General features: G+C 40.6%; 1 protein-coding gene across 5 annotated transcripts in view; it reads left to right on the top strand.

The window, feature by feature from the left end:
• LOC132815107 (intermembrane lipid transfer protein VPS13B-like) overlaps positions 1–16,101 on the top strand; it is a 945,713-nt gene that overhangs the window by 52,813 nt on the left and 876,799 nt on the right. For all 5 annotated transcript variants that reach the window (XR_009644627.1, XM_060823876.1, XM_060823877.1 and 2 more), the window contains exon 4: positions 7,491–7,611. Coding sequence is in view for 4 of the 5 variants with exons in the window: in XM_060823876.1 (XP_060679859.1) it covers positions 7,491–7,611 (121 nt within the window). In the remaining variant the exon portion in view is untranslated. The remainder of the gene's footprint in view (positions 1–7,490; positions 7,612–16,101) is intronic.

The raw sequence follows: 16,101 nt of genomic DNA, 5'->3' as shown, positions 1-16,101 counted from the left end.
GGTGCAGCCTTACCAGTGTCTTGTACAGCTGAAGCATGACCTCGTGGCTCTGAAATTCAATCCCCCTATCAATAAACGCCAATACACCGTGTGCCTTCTCAACAACCCGATCAACCTGGGTGGCAATTTGGACATTGAGGTCTCTCTATTCATTTACACTGCCAAGAATTTTACCATTAGCCCAGTACTCTGCATTCCTGTTAATTCTGATCACAGTCTCATTTGAAAGATGTGGAAGCTTTAGAAAGGGTTCAGAAGAGATTTATGAGGATGTTGCCTAGTATGGAAGGAAGGTCTTACAAGGAAAGGTTGTGGGAACTGAGGCTGTTTTCATTGGAGAGAAGAAAGTTGAGAGGTGACTTAATGGAGATGTGTAAGATAATCAGAGGGTTAGATAGGGTGGCCAGTGAGAGCTTTTTTCCTTGGATTGAGATATTGCCTGCTCTCCGTTATCTTGTGAAGATACAACTACATCACAAACGCATTCATCTAACGAATGGTAAGAAAACGTCACTCACTAGTTGCTAGACATTGAAGTTGACAGAATATATACATTTAGGTGAAACTAGACAAATGTGTGAGGGAGAAAGGAATAGGTGTTATATGTTGGATTTAATAAGAAAAGATGGGATAAAGTGAGTGGAGCATAAATACTGGTAAAGATGGGTTAAGCCAAAGGGCCTGCTTCTGTGCTTTATATTCTTTGTAAACTTATGTGTGACTGAAGTTGCAGAAAGCCTAGATTGGGCAATGACAGCAGGTTTCTTTTCTCAAAGCCTTTAATGAATTAGTGGGGTTTGCACAACAATCTGACAACTTCATGGTCACTTATAGTCTTCTAGCAATTTATTTTGGTTTCAGATTCTCAATGTGCCATCCTGAGACTTGAACTTGGCTTATGAATTCAGGCTTTTGGATCATCAGTCTCAGATCATAATTAAAGAACTGTCACAATCTTTGATTCTCATTACTCCACCTTTCTTTCCCTTGCACTCTGTTACTGCACAAATATTACACGTCATACCTTTTCTCAGATGCAACCTTAAAGCAGAGCTTTGGACTGAAACTGGAAAGTACATTTCAATTCACATGATACCTAATCTTCTTCAGGGCAAATCCATGAGAAGACTGTCTCTGCTGGGAAGACTTATTCTCCTTTGTTTGTATCTTGTGCCTATCTGTCTATCTTTTTTTAATCATAGAACATGTAGTTATTGAAAGACTACTTGTTGAGTCAGTTGTTAGCCCCTTCACATTACATGGATGATGACATTAAAGGTTGACCTTTTCCTCCTCCAAAACTGTGGGTTCACGTAAGTATTGAGTATAAAAGTAAACCACAGGTGTGGGTTGTTACCATCTTTGCCATTTACCACGTAGGATTTGCTCAGTGTGGCATATCTTAAATTCTTTATGCATCTTCCTAGCACTGCTGCTCTCATCTGTTTGATTCCTTGAGCCCAGTCACGATGTACAGGAAGAAAAGCAGCTGTTTGTGGCAAGAAAAGTTGAGGCTCACAACTAACGCAAGTGCCGTGTCATGGCTGGAAAGGGCAATAATATCGGACTCAAGATTAGAGTGGTGCTGGAAAAGCACAGCATTACTGTTCTATGTTAAAAACAGAGTTAACGCTTCGAGTCCAGTAAATGTTCATCAGAACATGCTTAGAATTCTTAGGGAACTTGACAGGGTTGTTTCCCCATGGGACAATCTAGAATTAGAGAACATAATCTGAGAATTAGGAGTTGCATATCTAAAACAGAGATGAGGGATTTCTTCTCAGAATAAGGAATCTGTGGAATCATTTACCAGAGAGGGCTTTTGAGGATGGGTCATTAGCATATTTAAAGCTGAGATAGATTTTACCTGACCTGCTTGCTTTTCCAGCACCACTCTAATCTTGACTCTGATCTCCAGCATCTGTAGTCCCCACTTTTGCCTACTCAATAATATCAGATGTCAAGTGTGTGTAAAATTGTGGTTTTATTTGGACCAAACCGAATGAGGTCATCTTATCTTCCACTGTAGACATTGTGGTAGGTGTTGTGCAACTAAAAACAATAGTTTATCATGTCTTCCCATTATTGTTTGTAAAATTTTTTTCATTTCAATATTGCAAGTTGCATGACACAAAAATCACAGATAATAGTTTATTTAATTACTTTATAATCTCCCGATGATCTGTAGCATGTTCACTTTGCATCGGGGCTGTTAGGTTTAGAAGGGAGATGTGGAATTGCATGTTAATGATGTGTGGTTGTAGTTCTTCCACTGCCTTTCATTGTCTTGTATTTTAAACGCAGATATAATCTGTAGAGAATTGATTTAACATGGTTTATTTAGCTTTTCCTTGTTTGGAGCCATTCACTGATAGATTATGTTTTGTTCCTAATTGATGTAACTGTTGCATTCAGTTAATGCAGTTTGATGACCATAGTATTGCTTCAACAAGCTGACACAGACTCTGAAGATGAGCAGTCACTCACTATATGTTTATTTATTTTGGGATGTGCTTGCTATTCTAAGAGTCTGACAGTCTCTTGCTTCATGGGGCAACCTCAATTAACCCTGATAGAGAGGACATAACTGAGCTTGAGTTTTTGTAGATTGTTTTGTGAGAAAACTTGTTGACTAATTAGAGCATGGATAGCATTTCTGATGTTTTATTGAACATGGTTACAGTTTACCAAGTTCTAAAGGTGCTTTAGTCAGAAACTGCTGCCATTTTTGGAAATAAAGGCTTTGTATTTATATTCCATATGAAAGATTGGTTAATTTATTTATGTTATAAAAGTCTAGATGACATGGCAGACAAATGCATTTCCATTGGTATTGTTAATCAGGCTAAAACTTAGAATTATTTACAGAGTATTGAGGAACATTTTGGATTTGAAACAGGAGGTTTAAATATATTAAATATTTATAAAGACCTTCATGAGAAAGGATCATGAATTCTAGTTTAAGTTTTGCGTTTATTTGGAAATGATGCAATCAAGTTTGAAGAGTGTGTGCATTCTATTCTTCAGCATTTTTTTTAATCAAGGAAGTACAAGTCACTAGCATCTAGTTTTGGTGTTGCTAATTTTGTTGATGTATTTCAGTAATGTTAGTTGCGCATCAAGTTGTTCAAGAGTACCGTTTAAACCACCGATTTATGTTCAAGTTTGTAACTCACTCCAATACAGTGTATACTAGGAAGCATAACTGGTGATCTTTGAGCCAAAAATGTTTTAGTAATTGTACTGTTGTACTTAACTGGAAAGTGAATTCCAGGTGAACGTTGCTTAATTTTTCCTATGTGATCCGAAATCATTATGTCTGTTCTTATGGGTATTGCAGTGACCTTATTGATGGATAAAGGCAAAAACTTACATTACGCTGGCTATAATTTTTCAAACCACCTTTGACTTACACCCTTGTTGAAAAGAAGGAATAAACATAGGTTTAATCAAGATTAGAGTAGTGCTGGAAAAGCGCAGCAGGTCAGGCAGTATCTGAGGAGCAGGAGAATCGACATTTCGGACAAAAGCCCTTCATTCGTGATGAAGGATTTTTGTCCGAAATGTCAATTTTCCTCCTCCCCGGATGCTGTCTGACCTGCCGTGCTTTTCCAGCACACTCTAATCTTGACTCTGATCTCCAGCATCTGCAGTCCTCACTTTCCCCGATAAGTTTAATCAATTTAACCTTGGTGGTGGAGAGAAGTTTTGAAACAGTAGTTGTAGACAAAATTAAGTCATCCAGTTTGATTTGGTTGATTAAAGTAAGCCAGTTTGCACTCATTTAACTAGAGATTTTTGAGATAATGGAGAGTGTTGAGGAGGATACTTCCATTGATTTACAAGGCCCTTTGAAAGATATTTGATGAAGAGAAACTTCAAAGATTTATGAGCTAATTTAGATCTCATGGGATAAATGAGACTTTAGCAACATGAACATAAAAGTCTCATTGATAGGAAGTAAAGAGTAGTGGAGAATAGTAGGTTTTCAGATTGGAGGAATGTATAATGGAGTTCCCCAGGAGTTGGTGCTCGCAGCCTTGTTCCTCCTGATTTTTATTCATGATCTAGGCCTTGGTGTGCAGGGCACAATTTCAAAATTTGTATATGGTACGAGACTTGGTAAGAGTGCAAACCATGAAATGAATAATGGAAAACTTCAAAAGCATGTAAGGAAAAGGTTCTGAGATTATTGGAATGAAGGGGCTAGTGGACAATAAATTTAATTCTGAGATCTGATTCATTCTGGTAGGAAACATGTCAAAATGTGATAAAAAATAAAATGAGGTGTTGAAACAGAAGGATATGGATACATTCTTGCATGAATCATAAATGGCAGCGGGGCAAGTTGAAAATGTGGTTTTTAAAGTATATGATATCTGGATTGTCAATTGGGGCATACAGTCACAGAGATATACAGCACGGAAACAGACCCTTTGGTCTAGCTTGTCCATGCTGACGTGATACATAAATCTACTCCCATTTACCAGCATTTGGCCCATATCCCTATTCCTATTCATATACCCATCCAGAGACCTTTTAAATGGTGTAATTTTACCACTTCCTCTGACAGCTCATTCCATACATACACCACCATCTGTTTGAAAATGTTGCCCCTTAGGTCCCTTTTATATCTTGCCCATCTCACCTTAAATCTATGTTCTCTAGTTTTGGACTCTCCCACCCCAGGCAAAAGACCTTGCGTATTTACCCTATTGATGCCCTTCATGATCTTATAAACCTCCATAGGGTCACCTCTTAGCCTCTGATGCTCCAGGGAAAATAGCCCAGCTAATTCAGCCTCTCCCTATAACCCTGGCAACATCCTTGAAAGGTTCAGAAAAGTTTCACAACATCCTTCTTATAGAAGGAGACCAGAATTGCACACAAGGCTCCAAAAGTGGCCAAACCAATGTTCTGTACAGCTGCAACGTAACCTCCCAACTCCTATACTCAATGCACTGACCAATAAAGGCAAGCATGCCAAACGCTGCCTTCATTATCCTATCTACCTGCGACTCCACTTTCAAGGAGCAATGAACCTGTACACCAAGGTCTCCTTGATTGGCAGCGCTCCCCAAGACCTTATCATTAAGTGTATGAGCCCTGTCCTGATTTGCCTTTTCCAAAATGCAGCATCTCACATTTATCTAAATTATCAGAATGCAAAAGCTAGAAAGTTAGGTTAAACAATGGCTTCACCTCACCTAGAGTTCAGTGCTGGACATCATACATCAGGAAGGATACTGGAAAGGGTGAACGAAAAAGTCATGAGAGTTGTTCTCGGAAAGAGAAATTTCAGTTACATGGAGATTTGGAGAAGTTAGGCCAATAATTTCTGGTGAAGAGAAGTTTGAGAGGAGCTTTGATAGGTCTATTTAAAATCATGAGGGGTCTGGTTTGAATAGACAAGAAACTGTTTCTATTAGTAAAAGTCTTGAGGCCTTATAGACTGAAGGTAAAGAAGCAATGTTGGTATCAGGAAAACTTTAAATGAAAGCGGCGAAGATCTGAAATACACTGTCTGGGAGTGTGGTGGAGATACATTCAATCAAGGTTTTCTAAAGGGAATCAGATCAGTTTCTGCAGAGGGATAATTTGTAGGGCAGATGGTAGGTGGCACTAGGTGCATCAGTCCTTCAGAGGACCAGCATAGTCAAACAGTGGGCCGAATGACTACATCCTGTGTTTTTAGAATTCTATGGTGCTGTGTTTATGTAACACCTTTTTTATATAACAGTTTACCCCATGAATTTGCCCAGGGGCAGAATTAACCAAAAGTTGAAACTAAGTCAAATTATTGCCTTATTGTAAGTGTTTCTTGAAATTTGGTCAAAGAGGTGTGTTTTAAGGAGAGCCTTGGAGAAAGAGAGAAGAGAAGGGGGAGACTGAGATTTAAGCAAAGAATTTCAGGGTTTAACTCTTGCCAGAGTTGGAACAATGATATGTTTGTTAAAGGCAGATGTTATAGAGCTGAAGGAAGATACCTCAATAAAAAGGGACATTACCCAAAGCGATTTGATGACAAGGATGAGAATTTGGAGACAAGCCATAAGAATACAGGTATGATGGAATTTAGGAACAACAAAGGCATGCATGCTGTTTCATAAGCAAATGAACTCTTCATTGTGATGGAATTCAGTAAACTGTGATGGGAGATCCTGTAAGGTTACAGACTGTATTGTAGTCAGAGGCTACTAAGATTGTGAACACTGACTGAAGTTGGAGATGGTATTGGAGGTGCAAGTACAGAGTTTGTAGTGGCAGTACTACAGACTGTTGGTACCGTCTTTTCCGTCTTCAACTGGAGGAGACACCATTGATTCTGAATGTAAAGTAATCAATTGCATAATTGTGAGGGTTGATGGGTGTTTGGAGCTGGGTGTTGTCTATGCAAATGAGTAAGAAGAGTGAACCAAAGAAGAAATCTTGGGGAGACTGTTTGTGTCCTGGATTAACTCTTAAATTTAATGGGTGCCATAACTTTAAACAGTTCTTGAGTTATTCAACTGTAAAAAATGCACATTGCCATATTGTTAAATTATATATTTAAATTGACAATTTGTGTCATATGTTATTCAATTTAGCACTTTGTAGTCAGACAATATGGAGATTGTATCCAATAAAATGCAACATAAATGTATCTAAAATCCAGCAGGGTTCCCAACTTCTTAAACTCGGGCTTGAAATAGTTTAAATATTTTTGCTTTTGTCATTGGGACATTTTTTGTAATCATGGTGCTATATAAGTATAAAATGTTTGTAATCTGGATGATTAGTTAATGTACAAATTGATCTTGCCGGGGATTTTGGGATTGTTATTGTGGAGTTTAACAGTTCTGAGTTACATTGTGAAGGTGTTATTTCACTATCTTGTGTCTGTCATGGGGACAGTTATAATTTATATGGCCATGTGCCATGATCTGAATTTTCAAATATGAATAATTGTGGTTCATTGAAACAGTGCATTTTCATTTTAATTAGATGATTATTGAATTGCACATGTTTATAAAACGTTTAGACATATGCATTGTGATATAGATGTGAACAGCTGAAAATGTGTTGCTGGTTAAAGCACAGCAGGTCAGGCAGCATCTCAGGAATAGGGAATTTGACGTTTCGAGCATAAGCCTACTCTCTCTCATTCCTGATGAAGGGCTTATGCTCGAAACGTCGAATTCCCTATTCCTGAGATGCTGCTTGACCTGCTGTGCTTTAACCAGCAACACATTTTCAGCTGTGATCTCCAGCATCTGCAGACCTCATTTTTTACTTATAGATGTGAACAGCCCTTCGTGTAGTTACAAGTTGGCTTAAGCAGCCAGATAAAAAAAATTCAATAGAAATGACCACCTTGTACTTACTGAAGACAGAAACTTTTAATCAAGTTCAGTTTAATAGTTGTGTAATGCACCTATAACTCTGTGTAAACATTTCAGTTGTTAACTATGTTCCCTTAGTGTGGCTTATCTAGATTTGTTTTTTTGCAGGATGATCATGAGAGCTGTGGCTCCAGTTCAACCAACCGCAGCACTACAGAGAGCATAAAATCATTAGCTAAAACTCGTCGCATCCAACAAGTGACCTCAACTGACCCTGACTTACCCCCAGGTGAGTGACGAATGTGACTGGGCAGCGAGGTATTTGAAATGTTTCTGTTGTGTGCATATTTAAGTAAAGACATGTAACCATAAATAATCACAAAATATTTACAGGAAAACGTGCAGTGATAATCTTATGTTGATGAGAGCCAAGTCTTTGATGCACTACAGATGAAATTTTCACATACATTTGTTGACTTGAATCTATGACAGACCTGAGGGAGTGTTTACCCAATGTCTTTTGAATGCAAGCTTATCTTCCCTTAATCATCATCTGTCTACTCTGAATAACAAACTTTATGGACAAAGAATTTGGTCACAGCTAGGTGTTGTTCCTGATGGCTGCCCTTTAATTTGAGGATGATGGCTATTCTAGATGCATTTCTGTGTGGGTCTTCATGTTATTGAATAGGCCGATTCTTGGCCAGTATATATTTGGTCATGTGAGTGGAATCTAGTTCTATCATAGGTCTTATTCACTTGATGTCAAATGTAGTCAGTGATGCAGGCATATGAATCTTAAGAGTCTGAGGTTGGACTCGTATCGAGAATTTGCTGTTAGCTATGTGCCTGATTGTAATGGTAGTGCAGTATTGTTTCATAAATACAATATTCCAATTAAACATAATTGTATCTTCATTCAAAACTGTGCATTAGTGCTGCAATCTGTAAAACCAGTCATCATCAGAATTGTCACACTGAAGCAATTATTTACTAATTCTCTCAGTGGTTGATACACTTTGTGTCCCATATTAGTGTAGCATTCTTGTTCTGTCTTAAATTTAAGGCTACAAAGAACAACAATTAGAAGTAACTTATTAAATGTAATGCATTTGTTTTAAATTATAATGCGTTGGCAATAAAATCATTAACTGAACAGTGAGTTTGTTAGCATTTGTGACCTCATTGGTAGGTTACACTTATTTTTCACTTCTAAACACAAGCACTTAAGCTAAAATGATCTTTTAATTTATGCACATCAGAGGATGGTTGCAGCTCTGAGGAAGAAATTCTGACACTGAATGAAAACCTTCTGCCACTTCCCTGCCTACTCCCCATAGTTCCTAATTCCTCATTCCTGAAATCATTTTTATGAATCAGTTCTACACCCTGGCAAATGCCTTCTTATCCATTCCAAAGTGTGGGGCTCTAAACTCAATGCAGTACTCAAGTTGAGGTTGAACTGTTGTTTTAGATGAGTTCTCCATATATATATATATATATCCTCTAATAGTTTTGAATTACGGACTGCCATTGGACACTTTTTCCTTTTTTTATTCACTTGTGGGACATAGGTGTCATTAGCTGGTGAGCATTTATCGTACGTCCCTAGTTTCCCTTGAAAAAGTGGTGGTGAGCTGCCTTCTTGAATCGCTGCAGTATACATTACTGTAGATTGACTCTCAATGTCTTTAAAGAGAGAATTCTAGAATTTTTCTAGGATTTTCACCGAGGGACAGTGAAGGTATGGCCGTATATTTCCGTGTCAGGATAATGCATGGCAGATAGCGAGGGAACCAACAAGAGGGTAAAATATACTTGACCTCGTCCTTACCAGTCTTTGGCTGCAGATGGATCTAGGCGAAAGTGTGGACTGCAAATGCTGGAGATCAGAGTCAAGATTAGAGTGGTGCTGCAAAAGCACAGCTGGTCAGGCAGCATCCGAGGAGGAGAAAAATCCGATGTTTCGGGCAGGAGCCCTTCATCAGGAATGAGACTGGGAGCCTCTGGGGTGGAGAGATAAATGGGAGGTCGGTGGGGCTGGGGAGAAGGTAGTTAAGAGTGTATTAGGTGGATAGAGGTGAGATAAAGGTGATAGATTGGAGAGGACGGTGGAATGGATAGGTGGAAAGGAAGATTGGCACGTAGGACAGGTCATGAGGATGGTGCTGAGCTCGAAGGTTGGAACTGGGGCAAGGTTGGGGTGGGAAGAGAAATGACAAAACTGGCGAAGTCCACATTGATGCCCTGGGTTTGAAGTGTTCTGAGGCGAAACATGAGGCTTTCTTTCTCCAGGCGTCACGGATGGTGAGGGAGTGGTGATGTTGAAGGAGGCTCAGGGTTTACATGGCCTCGGAGTGGGAGGGGGAGTTGAAATGTTCAGCCACGGGGTGGTGGGGTTGATTGGCGCGGGTGTCCCGGAGATGTTCTGCGAGAAGGCATCCAGTTTCCCCAATGTAGAGGAGACCGCATCGGGAGCAAAGGATACAATAAATGACATGCGTGGATGTGCAGGTGAAACTTTGATGGCTGTGGAAGGCTCCTTTGGGGTCTTGGATGGAAATGAGGGGGGAGGTGTGGGTGCAGGTTTTGCAATTTCTGCGGTGGCAGGTGAAATTGCCAGGAGGGGAGCGTGGGTTGTTGGGGAGGGACATGGACCTGACAAGGTAGTCACGGAGGTAACGGTCTTTGTGGAAAGCGGATAGGGGTGGGGAGGGAAATATATCCCTGAAGGTGGGGCCTGTTTGTAGGTGGCAGAAATGTCAGCGGGTGATGCGGTTTATGCGGAGGTTGGTGTGCTGGAAGGTGAGGACTGGGGGTTCTGTCTTTGTTATGGTTGGAGGGTTGGGTTTGAGGGTGGAGGTGCGGGATGTGGATGAGATGCATTGGAGAGCATCTTCAACCATGTGGGTGGGGAAATTACGGTCTTGAAAGGAGGCGGCTGTCTGTTGTGATCTGTGGTGGAACTGGTCCTTTTGGGAGCAGATACGGCGGAAGCGGAGGAATTGGGAGTACGGAATAGCATTTTTGCAGGAGGTAGAGTGGGAAGAGGTGTAATCCATGTAGCTGTGGAAGTCGGTGGGTTGAGAATACTCTCCATCATATTGTGTGACATTATCGTGGTGCTAAATCTGATAGGCTTTGAAACAGATCTAGTAACTCAAGACTGGGCATCTGTTAGGCGCTGTGGGCAATCAACAGTAATAGAACTGTACTCAAATACAAGTATATTCCCTGATCAACATTACTGTCAAGCTAGGAGATCAAACTTTTTCAATGGAGAGTCCCGTCATCCTGGAAACAAGTCAGGTGAACCTTCGTTGCATTCCCTCTGTGGCAATGTCTTTCCTGATATAAGGAACCAAAACTACATAGTAGTCCAAGCTCTTGTGTAATTTAAGATTTTAATATTCTTCTACTCCAATCCTCTTTCAATAATGGCTGGTAATTCCAATATCCTTCTTAATAGCTTGCTTTATTTGCATGCTAGCCTTCAGTGATGGTGTGGCAAGGACACCTAGGTTCCTTTATAAACTGTGAAGTTGCTGTGTTCCTACCAGACCTTAGGGCTGCTATCTGATTGGAGTGAGATCAGGCCTCATTCCTGAAACGTTGATTCTCCTGCTTCTGGGATGTTGTCTGACCACCTGTACTTTTCCAGCAACACATTCTCAAATCTCATTGGAGTGAGACAACTGGTGGTGGTTTAACCTGGAAGTCACCCTACCTCAGGTGAGAAGAGGAGGTTGAAAAGGAGGGTCTTTCATGGTAACCTCTGTCAGTGCAGGAATTGAACCCATGCTGTGGTGTCACTCTGCATCGCAAACCGGTTGTCCAGCTAATTGAGCTTACCGACCCTCAATCACATCTACACTTTTTAACCTCTTGCCATTTAAGAAATAGTCAGCACCTATGTTTCTCCTACCAAAGTAGATAACCTCTCATTTTTTTCACATTACATTCCACCTCCTATGTTCTTGCCCATTCACTAAGACTGTTCGCATTTCCCTTGGTTGCTTTAAATCTTCTGCAAAACAAATTCTTGATCAGCTTTATATCATCTGCAAATTTGGAAATTTTACATTTGGTGCCCACCTCCACATCATTGAGATACATTATGAACTGCGATGGTCCAAGTACTGATCCTTGAAGTATCCCACTAGTCACAGTCTGCAACAATGATCTATTTATTCCTATCCTTTTGGGCCTGATACCCAGTCATTAATCCATGCCAGTATATTACCTCCTGTCCCAAGTGCTTGAATTTTTCTAACCAGTCTCCTGTAGGGGACTTTAGCAGAAGCCTTCAGAAAATGTAAGTGCATGAAGCCTGTTTGATCTCATTTATCAATTTATTAGTTGCATCTTCAAAAAATCTCCACATGCAATTTCTTATTGCTGTAGTCTGAATGAATTAGATTAGATTACCTACAGTGTGGAAACAGGCCCTTCCGCCCAACCAGTCCACACTGACCCTCCAAAGAGTAACCCACCCAGACCCATTTCCCTCTGACTAATCCACCTTACACTATGGTAATATACCATAATTACACTATGGGCAATTTAGCATAGCCAATTCATCTGGCCTGTGGGAGGAAACCAGAGCTGGAGGAAATCCACACAGACATGGGGAGAATGTGCAAACTCTACACAGGACAGTCGCCTGAGGCTGGAATTGAACCTGGGACCCTGGTGCTGTGAGGCAGCAGTGCTAACCACTGAGCCACAGTGCCGCCCCAAATCAATTAGATTCAGATTCCATCTCTTAGTGATATTGCTGACAGCGGGCCTGATTGGCATTAACTATTTAGCAGCAATGATTGCCAAATGAACTGAAATGCGTTCCATTTTACGGGTAAATTGGTAATGCTACCGAAACCTTCCTGACAGCAGATGAGTTCCCTTGCTAAGGTGGAAGTGTAGTCATTTCATGGAAAGGAGATGCTGGTGTTGGACTGGGATGGACAAGGTCAAAAATCACATGACACCAGGTTATAGTCCAACAGATTTATTTGAAATCACAAGCTTTTGGAGTGCTGCTGTTTCATCCTGATGAAGGAGCATTGCTCTGAAAACTTGTGATTTCAAATAAACCTGTTCAACTATAACCTGGTGTCGTGTGATTTTTGACCATTTCATAGAAGCTGCCTCCTTGCTTCAGACAAAGGGGCTAATAAGTCTTTAGCATGGTTACCCTGTTTTATGCTTATATTCACCTACCTGCATCAGCCCTGTGGTATTGCCAATTGGGCATCACTGCAAGCTCTCTTATTCGATTTGCTGGTCCCTTGGTCTGCCCACTATCTTAATTAAATAAGGTTCCTGGAATGGCTACCTTTGGGAAGATCAGGACTGAGGTTGCACGGCTCTTGATTCGGATGAACCCAAAGTCAGGGTGCTGAGAATCTCTGCTAAGTGAATTCAGCAAGGGGAGGCAGTGAAGGAGCATTAATACCACTGAAATAGTAATCTTGAATCAAAGAGTGTGGTGCTGGAAAGGACCAGCCGGTCAGGCAGGAGAAGGAGCATGAGAATCGACGTCTCAAGCATAAGCTTTTCATCAGGAATGAGTAATCTAGAACCCCGGCTTCTGTTCTCAGACATTAGTTTTGATCTCACAATGGCAGGTAGTGGAATGTGGATTGGCAAAATATGGTTATGAATATAACCTGGTCTCAGTAATCACATAAGCATTGTCAACTGTCATAGAATCCTTGATAGTTCACTCATGATGTTTTACAGGAGGAAATCTGTGGTCCTTTTTTAATGGCTTAAACTATGTGACTCTATACCCTTAGCAATTTGGTTGATTCTTAACTGCCCACTGCTTTGTCCTAGAAAGCCACTCTGTTCAAGGGTAATTAGGACTGTGCAACAAATACAGGCCTTCCTGGGAATGTCTACATGCCATGCAAGAATACAGTTTAACACATTTAGGTTTGAAGTGTCAGTGGCCATTATTGTTGTTTGCGATTGCAGATAGCTCTTGATTTCCTCAAATAGGCCTTGAGTCTTAATGATCATTCCAGGAGCTGTCATCCTGCACAATTAGACCAAAAGGTTCATAGTGGACAACAGAGTTTGTTAAAGCAAATTACTCCAGATGCTGGAATCCATACTGGAAACAACAAATGCTGGAGATCACAGTGGGTCAGACAGCACCCATGGAGAGAGAGCAAGCTAACATTTTGAGTCTAGATGACAGCTCAGAGCTGAAATGAAGTGTGGAGGGGGCACCATTTATGCTATGTTTTGGGGGTTGGTGTGCTGAAGACAGACAAGTGGGAAGAAGTGAGATGAATTAAGGGCAAAATTGTTCAGTAATAGAACAAGTTGAACTAGGGGAGGAGAGTATTGGTAGATGGGGAGTGTTCTGACTTACACCATCAAACCCATATTCCCCTCACTTCCTCTGTCTGCACTTCACAGGTATCATTGCCTCCGGGACACCCTAGTCCATTCCACGACTACCAACACCACCCCGTCTTCCCATGGCATCTTTCCGCAGAAGGTGCAACACCTGTCCCTTCACGTCCTCCCTGATCACTATCCAAGGACCTAAACAATCTTTCCAGGTGAAGCAGCATTTCACCTGCACCTCCTCCAATCTTGTGTATTGTATTTGCTGCAGCCAGTATGGCCGACTCTACATTGGAGAAACCAAACCTAGAGTGGATGACTGCTTTGCAGAACAGCTCTGGTCTGTGTGCAAGCATGATCCTGACCTTTCCGTACCCAGTTATATTAACACAGTGTCATGCTCGCATGCCCACTTGTTTGTCCTTGGCATGCTGCAGTGCTCCAATGAAACACAGTGCAAACTGGGGGGCAAACATTTCATCTTCAGAGCACGCATTGTACGGCCTCTGGTATAAATATTGAATTTGACACCTTCAAATTGTGAACCAACTCCCATTTATTCCCTTTTAGCTTTATATATCACATTCTCTATCAACATGTCCTCTCTCCCCTTCCTCCCCACCCCACTGGGACTGTTTTGCTCTTTCAAGTCTAGTAGTTATACACATTGTTCTGCCATTCTCACATTCTGATCACTTAATCTGAACTATTAACACCTTTTCTCCCCAGGACTCTGCACCCCAACCTCCCATCCCCATTTCCCCAACAATGCTGTCCCCTCTACACGTCTGCTCTGATGAAGTCATCTTGACTGGAAACATTGGCTTGCTATCTCTCCATGCATGTGGTCTGACTGGCTATGATCTCCAGCATTTGTTGTTTTCAGAACAGCATTTTGTTGCAAAATGACAAGATCTGAAATATCTTGACACTGTTGGTTTGAATTAAGATCTATATATTTTGTGTCTGCAGTTGAGCTAATTAACCATTCATTTTAGCTGTGGATTAAAGATTCAGCTTCATGAGGTATAAAAAGGATTACTTAGGGGAGGCGATGGCCTTGTAGTGTTATTGTTAGACTACCAGTTCTGGGCTATAAATGCTGATTTAATCAGTGACACCCATATTCTATAATGAGTTAAAAATGACTCCTACCTGTGCATACTTTATCCTAAAATTTGGAATGATTGCTGGTATTAACATTACCACAATGGAAGGAAAATTGAGTTGCCTTTCCCATTTTTCTTCAAATGGCTATGTACATCCCAAATGAAATTACACTTTGGAAATATGGCAATAAATTTTCAGCTCTTCAGACACTTTACTAAACCAGATTTACTTGTTTCAGTCATGTGAACTTTAGCTGTGGATGAACGATCTAGCTTCATGATCTACCAAAAGGAGTACTTACGAGAAGCAATGGCCTTGTAATAATATTGTTATACTATTAATCCAGAGACTGGATTAGAGTGGTGCCTATTAATCCAGAGAGTCGAGAATGTGGTCCTGGAAAAGCACAGCAGATCAGGCAGTATCCGAGGAGCAGGAAAATCGATGTTTCGGGCAAAAGCCCTTCATCATATTAATCCAGAAACACAAGAATGTCCTCGGGTCTCTAGTTTGAATCCTATCATGGGAGATGGTAATACAGTGTGTATTTGCATCTCTTGGGGGAATATTTGTTTGGAATGAAAACTTGGAATTTATTGTGTAAACTGTAATGGTTTGTAATGTCTTATTTACCAAAAACCAATGATTTTGCGCACTTGATTTGATATTCACTAGTAGGATTTTATATTATCACCTAAAAACAAATATCATATCTAATATCATTGTCTCATTGATATGTTGCTGTTTCTTTCAAACATTTCTGAGATCCACTCCACTCTAAGTGCCTCTCAAGGCCTGAATTAAGATCTATATATTTACGTATCTACACTTGAGGATCTAAGTAACTACTCATTAAGATCAACTATACAAGGTGCTGGTGAAACCACATCTGAAGTGTAAAGAGCAGTTTTGGTCTCCTTACTTAAAACATTTCACTGGAAGTATTTCAGAAAAGGTTTACTACGATGATCCTTGCTTTGGAGGGACTATCTTATCAGCAAGAGTGAAGTAAGTTGAGACTCCAATCATTGGAATTTGCAAGAATGAGAGGTGATCTTATTGAAAGAAATAGAATTCTTAAGGGGTAAATACTGAGAGGATGTTTTCCCTTTTAGGAGAATCTAGGACAGGACGGCAGTGTCTCAGAATAAAAGGGTGCCAGTTTAAGACTAAGATGAGGAGGAATTTCTTCTCTGAGGGTTATGAGTCTTTGCAACTGTTTGCCATTGAGAGCTGTTAGGGCAGAGTCCTTGTGTACATTTAAGGCTTAGATTCTTGATCAGTAGGGTCAGGGTTACGGAGAAAGGCT

Source organism: Hemiscyllium ocellatum, chromosome 4, assembly GCF_020745735.1.
Source record: "Hemiscyllium ocellatum isolate sHemOce1 chromosome 4, sHemOce1.pat.X.cur, whole genome shotgun sequence".
Classification (NCBI taxonomy): domain Eukaryota; kingdom Metazoa; phylum Chordata; class Chondrichthyes; order Orectolobiformes; family Hemiscylliidae; genus Hemiscyllium; species Hemiscyllium ocellatum.
Note: the sequence above shows the minus strand (reverse complement) of the source record. Positions and strands in the feature narration are given on the sequence as shown.